The 19,417-nt window shown below is 41.8% G+C and overlaps 1 protein-coding gene across 1 annotated transcript; it reads left to right on the top strand.

The window, feature by feature from the left end:
• Positions 1–847: 847 nt before the first annotated feature.
• Positions 848–19,414, top strand: LOC105689999. The gene is made up of 15 exons (XM_048653635.1): positions 848–1,091; positions 1,955–2,119; positions 2,516–2,643; positions 2,714–2,951; positions 3,023–3,139; positions 5,269–5,498; positions 5,776–5,985; positions 6,833–7,046; positions 7,996–8,270; positions 8,373–8,700; positions 8,803–9,273; positions 10,389–10,519; positions 14,676–14,833; positions 17,262–17,521; positions 17,620–19,414. The coding sequence occupies exons 2-15, from the start codon at positions 1,981–1,983 to the stop codon at positions 18,123–18,125; spliced, it is 3,405 nt and encodes a 1,134-aa protein (XP_048509592.1). The 5' UTR covers positions 848–1,091; positions 1,955–1,980; the 3' UTR covers positions 18,126–19,414.
• Positions 19,415–19,417: the final 3 nt, after the last annotated feature.

Raw genomic sequence — 19,417 nt, 5'->3', positions numbered from 1 at the left:
ATTTGAAAAACTGTTTTGATGGGGACACTTCAACTTCCAAAATGACATCAGAAAAATTCAAATCCAACTACTGAGACACCTGGTACACCCCCCGTCAAAGTCAAAAGTTGACTTTACGTTTTCGACGTGACTTGAATCAATAGGGTGTAACTAGTGAATACAGGTAGGTTATTCAAATCGGCAAAAATTATCTGAAAGGTGAAGCTTCGAGCTTCAAAATGCTATTCTTTGCAACTTTCTGCTTCAATTTCTCGAGCAGCTATGAGGCTTCGAAATCGCAGGTTTTTCAGAGCGAAAATAGGGTGGTCCGCCAATTTTTGAGCATGGTGTATATCAGACACGTTCAATACTCTACTTACATAGTATTGATGTCTCTCCATCTCATTTTTAATTGTTTCACTTTTATGTAGAAACTGCCTATAATTAATCGATATTTTTGAAAACAGTTACAGCTGATCGTTCTTTCGATTTTTTCAAGTCTGATATAGCTGGAAATAAAATCATTTTCAAGAAAAGTGCGGTCACGGTGAAAAATCTACGATTATTAGACGCTTTAACTCGATGTACAGTTTCTCGTAGCCAAGTATAATATCTGCTGCAAGCGAGCTATCCGTGCAACCGGAAGTAGACGTACGAACAATCGGAATCGGAAGTGATTCCGGTGCAGTGGCCGGAACCGTTGACGCATTGTTACGAAACAACTGTACGAATACCGGAGTAAATCTTGTCCATTTTTCACGGGTAAAAAACCGTTGATTTTCGGTCATTAAAAATACTCCAGAAAAACGATGACGGTATAGATTTACCTCGTAAAATTTTACCTATCAGTCTATCGCCTGTTTTTGCCTCGAAATGTTGACCTACAACTGTACGTGATCAGTTTTTAACAAAATCAAGTGAATTCCACGACTATAATCCGGCTGACAATTGCATCTCTTTTGTAGAATTGAATCCTCGTGTTGTTCGACGAATTGGCAGAAATTTTTTCAATTTTCTAAAGTTACAAATAATTTTCAAACGACGTGAAACGTATGTGAAAATAATCAAATCGCACGTGAAGTGAAGATTCTCCAGGGTGTGAGACAAGAAGGGTACAAACTTATTTATCTGTCATTTGAAATGACGCTTCGTAGGTTCGATAATTTTTATGTTCGGAGTTTACAGTGTCAGGAAATGTCTTTTACACCTCGATAGATTCAATTGTCAGATAAAAATCGGTCGATACTTAGCCACGGGAAAATTGAATCACTGTTCAAATCCAATGTCTAGGAATGAGTGAAAAAACGATTTCAATGGGGCTCGAATATCCCGGAGTCTTTTCAACTTTCTCGTTTTATACACGGGAGGAATTTGTTTCGTTTTTTTACCTCCTCTCGACTGGCTTTCAAATTGATTAATTTTATTGGCTCGGTCGCTTGGTATTACTTCCGATCAATTAGTCATTCCGAATTTGATAGCTGCTGATTGTGGCAGCAAGCCAACGCGGATTGTGCTGCATAAATCCGGGTGTAAAGAGCGAATGGATATTTTCTATTCCGTCGTAGGTATGCCGAGTAGGTACCCCCACGTACCGGGTGAACTCAATGAAACCGAAAATTTTCCTGCATTCCCAATTAAATATTATCTCACACGTAATTTTCCGTTGTTTTTTTCTTGCACTTTTGCACACGTTTCGCGAGCCACTAAAATTTTATTTCTATTCCATATTTATCTGTAGCGGACGATTTATTTGCAAGGGTAAAAAAGTTATACGCCATAAGATTTGTTACAGAACAAATGTATGAAGTAACTCAAAAGTAGACGAGAAAAGTCTAACGATATCGAGACGAACAAAAATAATCTATAACAATTATCTTCGTTTCGACGAACTCATCGACGTTGTTACGAATTTCCGCAACTTGTATTACCGGTTATTCGTCGAGTGCCATTACGAGCAACTTTATTATTCTCCTAGGTAGATATCGGGTTAAAATAATCAGGATGGGTTGCGCACCGAGTGGAATATCTGGGAAAGGAAGTCTTCGTCTGATGGCCACAAAGATCACATTTTCCAAGGAGCAGCTGGATACCCTGAACGTTCATTTTTCAAAATCTCTCGCTAATTCGATCCAAGAGAATGGTAGGCGAGCTTTTTTTCCCCCTCCTCTTTATCATTCGCATATTTCCCATCGATAACTCCGCACGATTCGCGATTATTCAATCACGGATTTTAAAAGCAACTTTTTTTCCGCCCTCTCACGCACCCGGTCTGCTCTGTTTCCTTTTGATTGAGTATCGGTATTTGTTAAATGACTCCGAGGTCGGTCAAGGGTACGAAATGTTTTTCACTTTTTTTTATTTTTTTTTTTTTCACAACTCCCACGAAGGGTTGGAAATGTATAAATATCGCAACGTTCGCCGATCCATCCGTCATCCGCAGTAAAATATCAACCCGAATACGCCTTACGAAATTCTTTACGGTGAATAAAATTTCCTCTGATTTTTTTTTTTCATCTCAATCACGTTATTCTCCCAGCCGATACCAAGGCTATCGAAGCAACGGTGGAAAGATTGGTACAACGTCTGTTGATCGGAGCAGGAAATATCGACAGTCGATTTTCGTCGATGTTTCTCATCTCCTTGAACGATCGAACTAGAATTAAGGTAATCCTTTCTCTTTCGTCGAACGGGGCGTTTGAAAACTACTGGAAAATTTTATTTCCTTTATTTTCAGCAATTAAAATTTGAGTACCTCATCCGACTCGACGCTCTTTCTTCGCCTGGGCTAACTTCGGAACAAATCGCGCCCGTCTGCGTAGAGGAAGACGCGTCGATGCCGGGATTCGCACGTGTCAATATACGGGGAACGGGGGCGGAATCGTGGGGGGAATTTCTCGGGCCGGGAGGTAGACTGCGTCGAGATTTGATAAAAGCGAAAATCGCCAACCTTCTGGCCGCAGCAACGAAACCCGGTGAGAAAATTATCCGAATTCGCCCCACGATTTCCCATTTTTTCTGCGAGCTCATAAATTTCTCATCACAGGGTCAACGAACGGCGCCGACGAGAGGCTCTGCTGGACCCCGGGGCAAGTGGTGGACCCCGAGGTCCTCGACAAAATTTTAAAACAGCCGGATCATTGCAGGGTGTTTTACGGACCAGGTAAAACGTAGACGATATTCTTGCGTAAAATTGCCCCTCGGTTCCTGAGCTCTTTTTTTTCTCTTCTTTTCTCATCCCTTTTTAGCGTTTCCTATTTCAAGGTGTTTTCAACGCTTCACGCAGTTATATATATTCACCGTTCGCTTACGTGCGATTCCTTGAAGGAGACTTCACAAGCAGATCATATTCTTTCGCAAGACACCGTAAATAAGAAACGTAACGAGTACCAGCTGCGTCATCCTTTCTCGTTAAAAACACCCCTTTTATATCCGTTATGTTTACCGACAGTAATATAATATTAGGTGTATCAGTTTTTACGTACAGAGAAATTCCAGACACAGGGTGACGTATTCAATTCGCGTGGTACGATTGAGAAAAATTAAGATATGCGGGTCAAAAGAGAAAAAAAGATTTTCACAAACCGTGCGAGAATTTCTTTCGAGTGGAAGACAAAAAATGGGGGGGGAGAATAAAAGCGAATGAAAAAAAAAAAATAATAAATAACATCCCGTAAGGTGGTTGGATTTTAACGTCTCACCCTGTGCATACAGCTGCGTTATTACGTAAGGGTACGAGTACGGCGCTCTATATTGCTTATTACCGGGTAAAGCAAGCCAATATTTCGGCCGCCCTGTTGTATTTTCGTTTTTTTTTTACTTCCTTACATCCAATTTTTTCACACGATTTTCTCACGGCGAAAGATCCACGTCGGAGGTGTTTTGCCGTGGAACAGACGCGCACACACTTTAATTGCGTTACATGCGTCGACTCGGTTATAACGTTGTTTAGACGACGACGACGACGTCGACGGCGTTGAATTCTGCAGCAGATCGTATATTATGCTAACGATGGAAGAAGCGGGAGATAAAGTTGGAAAAAAAAAAGTATCTCGCAAAACGTCGGTGGTAGTATAAATATAACGAGTAATTCGATACACCCGGTATAGGGTAGTCTCTTGTAAATCATTGCAACCGGCTATACGAAGAAGTTGGTTAATTGTACCTGACGGAGATTTAGAATTATGGTTCTTTGCAGCACGTGCGAAACAATAATTTGCTCTTTTCTTTATTCTGATGCCTTATTTATCCCGTACGTTATATACCTACGGTATACGTGTACACATAGCGGGTGAGAAATATTTCTTACGAAGAAAAAAAAAAACAAAAAATCCGCCTCTTTGTATCATGGGAAATATTCAAAGTGCAGCGTTAAAATTTTCTTTTCTTTTCTTCTTTGATTATTGTAAGAATAAATTCAGCTAGCCGAGTGGCTGCGAACATTTGATGAAAATCCGTCACTAATTGGATTCGATAAAGGGATAAAAATTGGAGATCGAAGTGACACGAGTATAATTCCTATTGAAATTCTCCGGATTCCGGATGAATGGTATGACGAAAAAAAAGAAAAAAAAAAAAAAAAAAAAAAAAAACCGAAGAAGGTGAAGAATGTTAGGGGAGGTTTGATAGAAACGGGAGAGTCATTAAAATTCATTTTAGTGTACCGTAGATCCCCCTTCCCCTGGTTGGAGTAACTTTTTTAATTTATCACCACCCTCAAGCACCGTCCACACCCTTCTCGGTTTTTCCGCCTGCAGTCGTTGTCTCTGAAGTTTCTTTATTTTGTTTCATTCTATTTTATTGTACTTTAGGGTGCTTCTTTTTTTCCCTCTCTTTTTTTTTTCCTTGACGTGATAAAATTTAGAATACAAAAAAAGCAACCGAAAAAACAAAAAACGAAAAATTCCGACGTATTTTACCGTGCAGTTGGATCATTAAATTTATTCACCGAAAATTATTCATATACACACAAACCATACGTATAAGAGACGTGACGTCGCTTTGATGTTGCGGAAACCTTTTTCCTCGGCAAAATTTGAAGAAGAACTTTTGACGTTTGATTGAAATGAAAGAATAATAAAGAAGACGGGGGGAAAAAAAAAATGTAATACAAAAAAGTGAAGTTACCTTACTCCACGTGTGCTAGAATCGGTGTATACGCTATACGTGTACATGTAACGTGTGTAACGAAAGAAAATTGGGGGAAAAAGGAAACACGCGGTAAAGTTAGTTGGTAAATGAAATTCAGGAATTTAAAGACCTTTGTAAACTCCCTTTTCGTTTTCCTTTCAGCATACTCGGATGCCATTTTGCCGGAGCCGAGGGATCATCGAGTTGCCCTTGTCGAAGACGCGACAGGAATTCTCTTGAGGATCGGTCTCAGCGGTTCGAAAAATCGGGAGGCAGAGGTCAGACTTTTGATCGGAGTTGCCGTTCCTTCTTGGTCTATTTTAGCCGACTACCCTCGAAGAATTCCCCTACACCATTGCGATGCTTTGCTACATCTTACGGCGGCGCAAACCGTAAGCCCTTCGCTTTATCATTCCTTAAATTTCTCGTTCCCCCCCTAACCCTCGCTAATTATCAGATGAAACGAAACCTCGAAACAGAGGAAAAAAGGGAGAGAAAGAAAAAACAATAAAAGATTCCTCACCCTTTTTCCAACGAGTCTTTTTAACCCGGGCAAATTTTCTAGTTTCGTTTGCTTCAATTCTACGCGTGTGAAACGTAATTTTGAATTTTTTGAAATAACAAAAATTCTCGAAATAACGGGTAACTCTGGATCCCTTTTGCTTCAAGGGCATGTACGTAGTCGCGGTGGGTCCTTATCCTGGCGCCCGTTGCGAGGATCGCGCGACACTTTGGAGGGTGCGTTTTCCAGCGGCTGAAAGTGTTATGCAACACCATTATCACGAAGATAGTGTTCCAGCTTCGACGACCGTAGTTCTTTGGGACATTCTCGATCAGTTGCGAAAAAGAAGACCTCTCAAAGTGCCCCTGAAAAACAAGGTAATGCAGCAGTTCACCGGGGATAATCCTGCGAAGTCTTGCGATTTTTACGACAGTCCTGTTTTCGATTGTTATCGAGATATGGAACGAAAAATGAAAAAAAAAAGAAAAGGGAAAACGCTTTTTAAATCAACGACGACCGGCCGACTGACTCGATTACTTTCAACTTATTCGGGGCGCGGTGTCGCGACAAAAAGCGAGCGAACTCAACTTGATCAAATCTCAAGGAATTAAAGAAAGAACGACAACGCCGACGGTTATTATAATAAGCTGTTGTGAACCGAGCGAAAAATGGCGTCAAAAGTTTCCCATTACGTATATAATGTACTTTACTTTACTTATTACTCTAAGGCATCTACGGACGGACTGCAGGTAGCTCGAGCAACAAAAAAAGGCCAAAAAGAGTTTATTATTTTTCGTCTTCCCCCCCCTTTTTTTTGTTTTGTTTTATCTGTTTTTCTTTGCGGTTGTGTCGAGGGCCCCGGCCCTGCGGAAGCACTTTATACCCCGGAGGGCGAACGAGCGGCGGGTGCTTCCACGGAGAAAAGGAGGGTCGGTTAAAATTTTTCGGCGTGAATTAAAGACGCCCGGTTTTTCGCACGTACAACCGCGCTCGAATACAGATAATGTAATTCCTTCCACATCACGTCATTTTTTTTAATGTAACTAGCATTGCACGCGTTCCACGTCGCGATCTTCCGTTGTCTCACGAATCTCAGTTTCATTTTCTGCCAAACTTTATACCCAACGCGATTTTCAATCATTAGAATTTTTTCTTCACATTTGATCGAAATCGGAAAATTTTGTCGGTCCGGAGACGGATAAAGAAATTTTTACCATTTTTCAGGACATGCTCAGAGTCGTTTCGAGACACACGTTGAAAACGATACACTGGTGGTCGTTGGAGAGGGCTGGACCGGATCCCCTGAGAAGTTGGGCACCCGGAACGCTCTCTCGTCACGTATTAACAATTTTGGACGAACTCGTCACATCTTTGAAATGCCAAAGTTTGCGATGTTATTTCTACCCAAGATGCAACGTCATGTTGCAGTGCGCCAAGGGTTCGTGAATTTTTTTCAACCTTAAAATCTCACTTCAAATTTCCAAAATCTTAGCCGGTTATTAAATAATTCCATTAGATGTACGGATGCATTATCAAAATCTCATCCAAGAGGTGTTCAAGAATTTAGATCGAAGAATTATAGTTTGTGGTTCTTACGCCAAGTAAACCGTGATCAAGTTTCTGACTCCGCATGTTATACATACGTGTATGTATATATATATATATGTATATCACAATGTGCTGAAGGGAAGAAGTTTGTCGGAGTGGATTAATTTTGACAGGATTATTATACGTGGAATATTCCTACCGAATAAGGTATTCTACCGCGGCGAATTTATTTCGCCTAGAAATATTATTTCCGTGGAGTAAACTTATGCGAGATATCCCGTTTGAATGTAAGAAAAATTGACTCGTGGTATCTGTTTTTTTTTCTTTTTTCTCTTCTTATTCCTATTTTTTTTCACACACGACTAGAATCGAACCTCGTAACATATTTCATGAGAATTGGAAATTTTTTTATATGATATTTCCTTCAGAGGATCGGCCGGAGATCCTCCGGATTACCGAAATGATTTATCATCCCAGGTAGGCGTGCGATTTTTTCATTTTTATCAGCATCACTTTCAGCGTAATATATTCGGCGCGAATTTATTTTTGGTGCAAAAAAAAAAAAAAAAAAAAAAAAAAAAAGAACAGAAAAAAATCGTCGGCGACGAGAAACTAGCGGCGGTTAAATGTCTGAATATATTTGCCACACACACACGCCACTCGAGGGAAGTTAGATTACTCTCGGAGACTTCGCGTTCGCTAGTTCAGAAAACGTGAATTTCTTCCGTTTACTTAACTTAGTTTACCCGCGCGAACGTTGCGCGTGTTTATGCATTTGCAATTTATGGTTTACGAGCGAACCGCGGGTGATCAACTACTCGGTACGATTGTGCAATCAGGTGGAATTCTTCATCACGAGGACTCGTATCTGTCGGATTCAAAACTGCTGGAATCTTATCTGGTCGCGTTGCATCAGAATTCGCTGAACGATACACCGGTGGAAATGGAACCGTCGGACATTTTGGAGAACGAGTTAATCGCGAGATGGAATCGCGTTATTACATCACTACCCCGTGGAACAATGGGCAGACATTGCGGCTACGGGGGAAAACAACTGGAATATCTCAGTCTGGTCGTCAGGGAAGTTCTCAAAGTGAAGAAAGTCATCCACAAGGTAAACTACGTACGAACATCCCTCTAATTATCCTCCGCCGATCGCTTCAACTCCTCCTCGATTACAAAAAAAAAGATCGAACGATATTTTTCTCACCGGCAGGGAGGCGACGATGACATTTTTCAAAATTTATCGAACTTCGAGAACGTCAACTGCAGTTTATCCGAGCCGACGGAAAATCTGATCCACCTCCTCACTCTGACGCTGAGACAGGCGAGGGATCAAATTTACGCGGCTACCGATCGGAGGCACCGCAAGGAAACGCGGCGCAAAATACTCGGTAGAAAATCGAACAACGCAGCGACCACTTACTTCGAAAATTCCGTCGACGTTCTCGTCGACATCGTGAGGAGGGACCGAGAAACCGCTTACCTCGATCTGGAGAACCACACGGTGCTCGCCAAGACGCTCGTCAAGTGGTTATACTTCGGTGAGAAAAAAATTGCCGGGGGTCTCTTCGCCCCTCGCGAGGAGACGAACGAATCGTTTCTTTCTTTCTTTTTTCTTCTTCATTTCCTCCCTTTTTTCCAAGGCATGGAGCACGACAAGAAAACTCTGGGCCCTATTCTCCGCCCCTATCTCGGCAACTTGTTCAACTCCTCCCACGAGAACGCCTGGCACGTGGAATCGTGGCGCAAACGGGACGAGATATTTAACACGGAAATGCGTTCGTTGTCACTGTTTTGCAAATTGGTCACCACGCAGGAGATATCGCCGGCGAACGGTGTGGTCGATTCATTCTCGAAGGGTTGGACGTGGGCTGAGAACGTCACGAAGATGATCGAACGTTCCGAAAATGGATTGAGGCTAGTCTTCCTCTCGGACAAGGTCGCCAGGTACAATCTCACCTTCGCGAACAACAAGGGACTGAACATGTACTCGACCTGGAGCAAAGCGCGGAACGTTAGCAACGCCGTGAAACGCACCACCCTCGCCAGGACCAACATGATCACCATGTCCAATCTACTGCCGAACGCTGATCCGGGAGAAAATCGCGTCCAAGGTAAAGGTGAAAAAAAAAACAAAAAAAAACAGGAGCTCACGATTTCCGGCGCATTTTCTTTCCAAAATCGAACTCAATTTTTTTCTTTTTCGCGGTGGTTGGTTTGGATATCGTGACAAACGTGTTACTGTAGAAGATGTGAAAATCTTTGACAAAGCTTAAGTTAGAAAAAAAAATCAAAAAAAAAAAAAAAAAAGAGTAAAAAGGTTTTGAAATTTCCGGGGAACATGCGCGTTTCTCCGCTTGGTGTGGGTGTGCGGTATCTGTGGAATTTTAGGATCTTGTGGCATAATCGCGTTCTCCAACACCGTGCGACGTGTCGGTCGTAAAATGACCCTGCAGGGCCACTATCCTCGGTACGCGGGCTCGTTATTTCTTTCGAAAGAGGTGTACATATATAGATATATATATATATATATATATATAAGAATGTATAGAGATAATATATACGCGTGCGATAAAACGAGCGCCTATGTATATATATAGGTATGTATTTCGAGAGGCCCTCGGAACTCTTGGATTCCGCGATCACCTCGTAGCCCTCGGTCCAACCCTCCCGCGCACTCTTACGTAGTACCCCGCACTACCCAACGCCGGAGTCCATACTCCTATCTATTCGATAAAGATTTACGCCCCGATATAACGCGTCTGAACATCGTCGAACATTACGCCGAAGAAATACCCTCCGCGTGACTACTCAACGCCGGAAATAACGCCGGAATTTTCACCCGAGTTCTCGCGAGAAGACGGAGAAGAAGAAGAAGAAAAAAAATCAAATTTCTCTTCGAAAGCATCGGTTTTCCAAAAATTTTCCGCAACATTCATTCGCTAAGGTTTCAGGGACACGTCGAGAGGGTGAAATAAAAAATGTGTTTCTCTTTCTTCCGATATTTTTCCGCCCTAATCAACGCGAAGACGTATTTTTTTTTCTCCCCGTCTCCGGATTCATTCGTCGTGTGTCTAATTTGATTTTCTTTTTGAGTTCGTTTTTTTTTTTGTTTTCTTCTTTCTTTCCTTTGGTGGTTTTTTTTCTCTTTTCGACGGCTTCGTTCTATCTCGTTACGTATTTACCGCGTGCGATATACTCGTTTCTGTTTTCTCATTGGACGATGCAGAATTGGCGGGTCACGTTGTCCTCCGAGAAATGAGTCCGTTGACGAGCGTCGTCTCCATGGGACGAAGACGAGGTCGTCAAAGGGGCCCGGGGGGCTTAGTTCCAGCTTTGGTAGCGCTCAACAAGTTCAGGGTAAGTCTTTATCTACGTTTATTGGGTACATTGGCTCGACATAATAATAACGGCGTCCCGATATTTCCCGAGTTATAGATGCTCTTCCGCTCCCTTCTTTCACTTCTTTCTTTCGTGAGATAGAAAAAAAAAACAAAAAACAAATAGATAAAAGAAAGTTGTCCGGCATAAAATTACCGCGGAAATGAGCGGCGTTTCTTCTCCTCTTTTTTCGCGTGCTGAATGAATATATATTTTTTTTTTGATAGTTCTGAGACGAGAAGAAATCCCGATGATCCGAACGACGTGTATCAGATCGTGTATGAATTATATACGGCCCGGCTACATATTTTTATATATTTCTCCCGTTTAGCTAACGTAAGGCAGATGTCCGCAAGCGCTGCTGCTTTCACTTCAAACGGTTTTCGTTGCCGGCAGAAAAACGTAAAGAATTAAAAATGAAAATGAAATAAAATAAATAAAACAGGTAAAGCTTAAAATAGTAAAAAAAACAAAAAGCTCCTTAATGAGATGTACCGAGCACTACCTGCTACAAGGAATTTCAAAGTAACCTCAGCGATACGCGACGCGATGGGCTATAATTACGTCGTCAGCCCTGCAGCATCTATGCGAATAGGTGTGCCTGTTCCAATTTCAACGGATAAATGTTACCTGAGTTACACGCGAATCATTGAGACGGTTAAACTATTTCTACGGGGTGATTCTGATCGTGCTTTTTTGCCTTCTCGAAGAAAAAAAAAGAAAATTCTCATATCTTCGGCCAAAATTTATTTCAAATTATTTTTTTCCCCAAACGATTCGTTTGATTACATTTTTTTTTTTTTTTATATCTTTCGATTTCTAATTCACCGACACGGATCACGAAACGGTCAAAGAAATTTTCAAATTCAGCTGGATTGGGGCGGAATGAAATTTCCGACGGAGGAGATCGGGGCGAATCGATCATGGCGAAGGGGTGCTGGCTCGTTAATTCGCATCCCCGATCGTTCGAAACGAATATAAAACAAATCATCTCTTCATCATTTCGAAACGAGGGAATCTACATCTCCACGATGTTAGTTTTGCGGCGTACAGAAACGAGCGTTTGACCCTACGTAAGATTGGGACATTATCTTAAACGTAACAGAACCCGACTGATTGTGAGTCAAGTTGTTCGTACAAGAAGTTTAGGGTCCGACCAAACGGTTCTGCTTAATTTCACCGAACTGTAATTTAAGTTCACGGTTATGTACCTCGGTTAGTCGCTGACCCAGATATTAACCTGATGACACTTATCACCAACTGATCCTCATAGTTGACACCACCTAATTACCGAATCGAGAAACTTCCCTGCGATATTTTTTTTTTCCGCTCCTTTTTGTCGATTGGAGGGTCGCGACCCCCGAAAAGTGATCGGATTCGAAACGATAGTTGAAAACACGGACATTTCATCGGAAAGTGAGAAGCTCTTGGCAATTTTTGGAAAAAAGAAAACTTCAAAACTCGAGCGTTTCTTTGGAGATAAAAATTTGCGAGGGTTATTTGACAACCCGAATATCCGCGGTGGGGTGTACAGTCGAATCCGTGGAGTGGAATTGCAAATTTTTGTAGCCCGTGTATCATTTTAAATACTCGCATAGTTTGCGTTTAATTTCACCAAGATATAATAAAGCGGTGCGACGCTCAGCTAGATTTTCTAAAGGGTTAAGATAAAAATAATTTATTCCTCTATCTTTATTGCTACATTATACTTATCCATCTAACGAGTGCGCTGAAATGTTCCGAGAATAGGATGTTGAGCTTTTAAAATGGCGTTTTAATTACCCAAGGTTCTAAATGTTGCCAGCCACCACTTTCACTTCCGCCTCGCGTTAATATCGCGCCTAATTTGCGCTTTATTTATCCTCGCGTACCTGTGCGGGAAAACTTCAACGATTATTTGACGGTCGAATTATACGTCACGAGAGCTTTTAAAGTTAGCGTAAATACGCATCGCTCGTTAAAACGATAATGAGTAAAAGAAAGGACATTGATAGATGGATGAATTCGAAATAAAATCGACAAGGTGCGATAACACGCGGATCATATGCGTCTCCTTCTTTTTGTTGATGAAAAATTGTTCGTTAGCCATTTTTACCGGCGCTTTGGTACAATAACTGTTCAGAGAACATCTACGACGATTACATTTTAACGAGGTGTAGACGTACGTAGGGATACCTATCTATCTCTGGTTACCTTTCGCATTTTACATTTTACCCCCTTTTAATCTGTGGGGTGTCGATTTGGGGTTGAATCGATTACTTTCGTTTCATACGGTTTTTTTTTTATCACCGTAATAATTTTAATTTTTTCGCTTTCATTCGCCGCGAGTAATTCTCAACAAAAAAAAAAAAAAAACGGACACGGAGTGAATACATTTTTTTTAATTCTTTTCAAGCGAAGGATTAAACCGAAAGCAAATTTTCTCCACCTCTTCGTTACGATTTCGCATCGAATTTTGAATAATTTAAAACCTGCGGGATTTCGCGATCGGCGGAAACGACGTAGAGTATGGAGAAAAAAACAAAAAATCAATCGGCTATCGTTTTCTCCGAAGGTTATTTTTGCGTCACCGAACATATTTTTTTCTCTCCTTTCGAAAGGCGGGGTGGTATATAAAAAAAAAATAAAAAATAAAATGAATTACGAGCGGAAATCTTCGTCCATCAAGCGACGTATACGACAAGCTCAGCGTTTCTTTCTTTCCCTATTGTTTTTCCACCTAGCTTTCCCATAGAAAAATTCACCCTCACGTTGACGCTCGTGTTGCAATGTTGCCCCTCCCAGCCCCCCCCCCCCCCCCCCTACCGCCACCCTTCATCGCGTTACATAGCTTTTGCGGTCGATACTAAAACAGCAACTATCCTACTTTCCAGGATACCTACCGTGTATTCCCACGGTTCGCTGAATTTTTCACTTATTCTGCCGTCTCAAAGGTCCTTCTAATCCGGCATCATTTTACGAACCGAGAATTACAATTTCAGGAACGAAAAAGTCGAGGGAAAAATTTCTTTTCTTCTCCCTCCCCCCTCCCTCCCTCCGAACGATCCCTCGGCGATTGACCCAATTTTGAGAAAAATTTCGACGCGAATCAGAGGTTGCGAAACTCAACCCTCTCTCGTTTTTCAAGCAGCCGGTTTATTGGTACCTATCGTATTCCCATCGGATCGCAAGTAACAATTACACGCATAGGATAGTTCATAACACGCGTCCGAAAAGGGGTACTTAAAACCATAAATATACAACACGGATAGCGGACGATATATTCATAAATTTTTTTTATCCGCCCTACGCGTCGCATTATTGGCGTCCCGAGTTGACGAATTAATGAATGCTGCCCGTGCAGTCGGGTTGTACAATCGCTGCACATGACACGGTCGAACGAGCAAATTCAAATTGCTATCTATACGGAATCTTGATGGATTTATTTTTTTCTATTTCTATTTATTATCAATTTTCATCGTTGCCCCGTTGATTACCTAGCACGCGGAGAATTTCATCCCGTGTACACGTGTACAGACGTAATTATTCAATTTATGGAGTTTTTTTTTTTTCTGCGAATTCGTTGAGGTGCGAATACATTTGCGCGAGGATAATTGAAAACCGTACGTACGTAAATATGTACACGTTGGATATCCAGCGGATCGTAATCATCGGAGAAAAATATTTTTCAACAAAGGAAATTCCCGTGACCGTGTACCAATATTATTTTTCAACCGTTGTACGTATACGTACGTATTACAATGTATGTGCAAGGGGCATTACGAAACACAACGGATCCGTCGAGTGCCTTGAAAAAAAAAAAAAAAAAAAAAAAACCGTTAAGATGTGCAAGAATTTCATCTCCGAACATCGAATATCAATGCCCCTCGCTATTTCAATTCCGATATAATACCGAAAGAACTTTGATGAAAAATATCTTTCGATTTATCCGCCGCCCACGCCGCTCTCTACACCGATGTGATACACGTGCACGGAGATTGCCAATATTCTTTCGAATTAATATTTACATCAACCGGAACGAGCGTCTCTTTCTCGTTCGCTTTCTTCGATTCTGACTGCGGAAAAAATTTCATCCGGGACGAGAAAAAAAAATAAAAGCCCGATCGTCTTCGGCCTTTTCTCATCTCGTTTCCAGGTCCTGCAGGAGGTAGCGGCCGTCTTACCTCACGACGAACGCATCGCGATGTTGGACGCTGTTCAACGCGTTGCGAGGGAGGCTTCGAGACGTTCGAGGAGAGCGAGCTGTCCGGATCCCTCGACTTCCGGTTCACCGAGACAAACTTATACCCCGAGGTGAGGAGGGGAGTTTGTTACCTCTTTTTTTTCAGTCTCCTCGATGTGACCGGACGTTACGTGCTCTCGTTCGTAGGTGTGAACTTAACCGGATGGAATTCGCCGGAACATTCGGCGTACACACCTATCCCGTCGTGGGTGTAAAATCCCCGGGGAATAATATCGCGGGAGGATTATGTAGCGAGCTTTCGGTTGACCCAATTATTACCGCAGGAATTATGGTCTTGTAACTGCAGATATAGCCGCTTGTAGAATACTGAAGATTACATCGTTCATTATCAAAGCGCATGTATGACGTAGTATCTATGTATATACACGTGCAGCTCGATTTTCACGATTTGTAGATAAAAGGAAAAGAAGAGGGCGAAAAGTTGAGTTTCGCGTCGCTTAAAATAGTGCCAAAAAAATGCCCGTTAATCGCGCGTCGATATTTTTTTCTCTCCTGGCATAAGACGCGATTTTGCCTTCTACGGGTTTTTCCACCTTTTTGTTCGGCACACTTTCTAGGGTTGCCAAAAATCCGAAACTGGATCTTCGGTCGCGCGTTAAAACGAATTCCATAAGTATGAGGAAAAATTTTTTTTTTCCACACAAGTGGTGAATGAAAATCGGGCATAACATTCGGTCAAGTTCGACGGCGTGCCGAAATTGAATTTTCAGCTTTGAATCGAAGCGCGGAGGCGGTAGGACGGATGCAACGGCGACGGCTTTGACGCAATTAAAAAAGTCGAGATTCGCGACTCAAATTTTTCTTTCAACGATGACAATTGCGTCGGTACGAGCATGCGGAAGGTGGTGTACGGTAGCGCGTTCGCTTTTATAAATTACCGAACCACTGTCTGCTTTTCAACTAGGAATTGACTGCGCCGACAATGAGCGTTGCATGAAGTTGGTACTCAAAACCGTTCGGGTACTCAACGCGATTGGAGCGTCGTCGCATCGCTCCCGTTAGCTACGTACCGACAGAATTATGGTGCACGTATACCCGCGCCACCGCCAGCAAAATCCATCAATTTACGAGGGTGGAAAATTTCTGCTTTTTTTTTTTTCTCCCTTCTTCTTTTTCCATCCTACGTTTTTTTTTTCTATTTTTGTAACCCGGTTATCGGAGCGATACGATACAACGTACGCGCGTCTGGAGCGATTGATAAAAGGAATGACCGACCGGAAGTGGGTATAAGCGATTGATTCGTTTCCTACGTCGTAAAGAATTTGGCCGGGGGATGTATATCCCCTGGTCGTTCGTTGCTCCGCTCGAATCGGATTAATTCTTACACCTTGTACACGCGAATCGAGAATAAAAGGGGATCAACGAGATAAGATCCGCTGCCCGATTAATTTCACCGCGTGGCCAGAAAAAAAAAGGGCTTTCGTTCCAACGGCGACGTGCAGCTTAATTTCGACAGAGTAGCTGCAGGGAGCGATGTAGATCTCGCGCGCGAATCGCTTCGTATTTCACTGTTGAGAATATCTGCTTTGACGATACACGTGAATTATAGGCTAATATGCGAAATGTCGTGTACGTCGCGAAGTCAAACGTGTCGGGTGGACTCGTTGGAAATTAGTTTGTTTCTATCCAATTACAAATGGTTCGACTGTTTCCTATAGGATTTAGTCAGATTTTCTGAACCACGACGCAAACTTCGAACTTGTCCTAACCGCCGTGTACGTATACACGTACATATAAAGTTGACTAATCCGATATCGTTGCAGAATATAATCTACGGTGACAATGAAAAAAGAAAAAAAAAAAAAATCATCTAGTATTGCAATCATTCGTCGTTTAAAATTTTGTCCTGTTATTTTTTTTTTTTTTCATCATATTCACACCATTATATTTTACTCACATGTTGAGAGTTTTTTTCTCTGCTCCAAAAACCGAAAGATCGGGGATGACTCGATTAACTTGGCTCTCAAATCCTGAGATCAAAATATTCAAGAATACCACAGGAAATGTTGGAAAAAATTTTTTCCTCATCGCGTTTCATTTTGCAAGTAAACTTTTTGGGAACAGGACTTAATTTTTAAAAATAGAATGCGCAATCCAGAGCTTACGTGTACCCAACGGGGACAATGAGTTTTTTTTCAATAATTTGCCGGAACAATAGAAATTCGGTTTAATAAATGTATTATTCAGAGTGGGGCGCGTTCGATATCGATCTGAAAAGCCCGATGGGGGTTGAACGCAGTTACGCGAATTCGGAAGTTTACGGACTTAGATACCTAATCTAGAGTGACTTTACCGGGTCGTAAACTAGTAATCTAATTGCTTACAGTGACTTCCTTTCGGTTATACGTATTAATAGGGATTCATGGCGATGCATAATTTCGTCATTTCTAAAATCGTTTTCCCTATTCCACGTTACCATATTATACCTTCATCAATGATGCGACCGAACTCTGCGTTCGATCATCCGAATCGATTCAGGTCGGAGTCGCATTTGGATTTGTTGCCGAATCCGCCCTTATCTCCGACGACTCGACAGCGGAGCATCATCGCCGAACATCAGAGGCAGCTTCACAGAGAAATGTTAGAAATGCACGACACAATGACGCGGGGTCTACGCCCCAGAGGGCATCTTCCTTCCTGGGATTCGGCATCCCTGGCCTCCTGGTCGTCGTCCGTCGGCTCCGTGGGAAGAAACAGACTGAGAATTAGCCGACCGTCGACGTGGGACAGCGTGAGAGGTAAGACGAAAAAAATAAAATAGTGAAAAAATAAGAAAAGTCGAGCGAAGTTCTTTGCGCATAAATTGGCGATCGATAAATAATATTTCGTATCTTAGGCCCGTCTCCGATCTGGGATAGCGTTAGCACGGACGGGAGTTTCGTAAAAACTCGATCGGAGGAGATGATAAGCCGAGAAGATTCACCGAAATGGAATACCTTGGAGCGCGGAAGTTGCTTGGGTGGTTTTCAAGGCGTTACAAATTTCGTTGAACAAGCTCGTTTACCGAGTTGGGAAAGCTTGGAGGCGACTCTGGACGAGAAGTTGTCAAAGTACGAGCCGTTCCCCGTGGAGCCGGATTCCCTGGAGATTCAGGAAAACAGAGACGTAGGAATCGACTATCTGCTGACCGCCAATCCGAGCAGGGAAATTCCGAGGGAAAATAATCGCGCTGACCAACGCAGAAATGATAAAATTCAAAGAAAAATAACGCCGTTAAAACGTAACGATGACGCGCCACTCAAACTCACCCTTGAAAAAGACGTTGCCGCAGCTATCGACCCCACTAAAAAAGGGAGAGACAAAAAAAATACCGCAAAAATGCACAGAGACAATTCCCGGTAGCATTCGCGGCGATAAATTTCATCAAACTTCTTTACCTGCATAATTTCTTCTTCTTCTTCTTCTTCTTCTCCCTCGAAAGTCTGATTATTATCCTTCTCTACGATTATAAAAAAAAAAGAGACGGACGCGTTTCCCATCGATTTCACACGTCTCTCTGGTTTTATCATCGTCGTTATAATTATTGTAATATATACGCAGGTGTATAAAACCGAGTATAAAACCCTCGGGATTTTATACGGGCGCATAAATGTTTTGCATAAATATATCGTCCCGTTCTTTTTTACGGTTTTTCTTTTTCGTTTCTTTGTTTGTTCTTTTTTTTTTTTTTTTATTTTGTTTATTTTTTTTTTTCGACGCTAATGCGGATTTACGAGTTTATGAAATATGAATTGCAGTTTCGAGCTGTTCTTTTTCGATTTATGACCGTAGCTCCGTTTGAAAATATTTCCTTACGATTTTTCACTCCCGAATTGACCGACCAACGAACCACTCAAATTACGCACTCGTTCACTATCTTCCCATTGAATTAAAAAAAAAAGAAACAAAAAAAATCCGTTCTCCGATTGACGGAAGACGGAAGAAAAAGAAAAACTCGGATCATATTGTGATACGTATAGGCACGCGATTTTGTGTTATGTCTGGGGTATAATTTCCAGTCGATCGAAGGCAAGTGATTATTCATATCTCATTGATCACCCTATAACAGTTATCACTTTTTGGCTATAACCATAATATACAGTATGCTGTAACAGTCAAGTTTCGAACAACTAAAGTAATATTCATAGACTCAAGTGCCGCCGCGGTGAACAAGTATTTACTAACGTCTATATGTTACATGTATGTACGTTAAACTCACGTGATCGAAATTACGCGTACGGTTGATCGAATCGGAAACAATGAAATTAGGTTGAAAAAATGGCGATCGTAATTTTCTTCGACCGTTGGAAATTGTTTTACTCGGGAAGGACGGAAATTCCAGCGATAATAGGATCGTCGATTCGTCGTTTATTTTCTCCTTCGACTCCCTACAGATTTTGAATTAAGCGAAAACGAATGATGTCGGTGGTCAGTGAATATCCCATCCGTGGAAAATTCGTTTTTCCGTATGGAACAAGTCACACCTAAATACGTTGCGTTGAATACGATTTGCATAAATTCTATAAACCGATCTACGAGTTAGCGCAAATCAACAGCTGATTCAACTGTACTTGTAAATTTAGTTCAAGACTGAATAAATAACGATATACTACGAACAAAAAAATCTTATTACTTTCGTCGTGAGGACAAATGCA

This window comes from Athalia rosae, chromosome 4 (genome assembly GCF_917208135.1).
Source record: "Athalia rosae chromosome 4, iyAthRosa1.1, whole genome shotgun sequence".
Classification (NCBI taxonomy): Eukaryota; Metazoa; Arthropoda; class Insecta; order Hymenoptera; family Athaliidae; genus Athalia; species Athalia rosae.
This window is presented reverse-complemented; position numbering and strand designations above follow the sequence as displayed.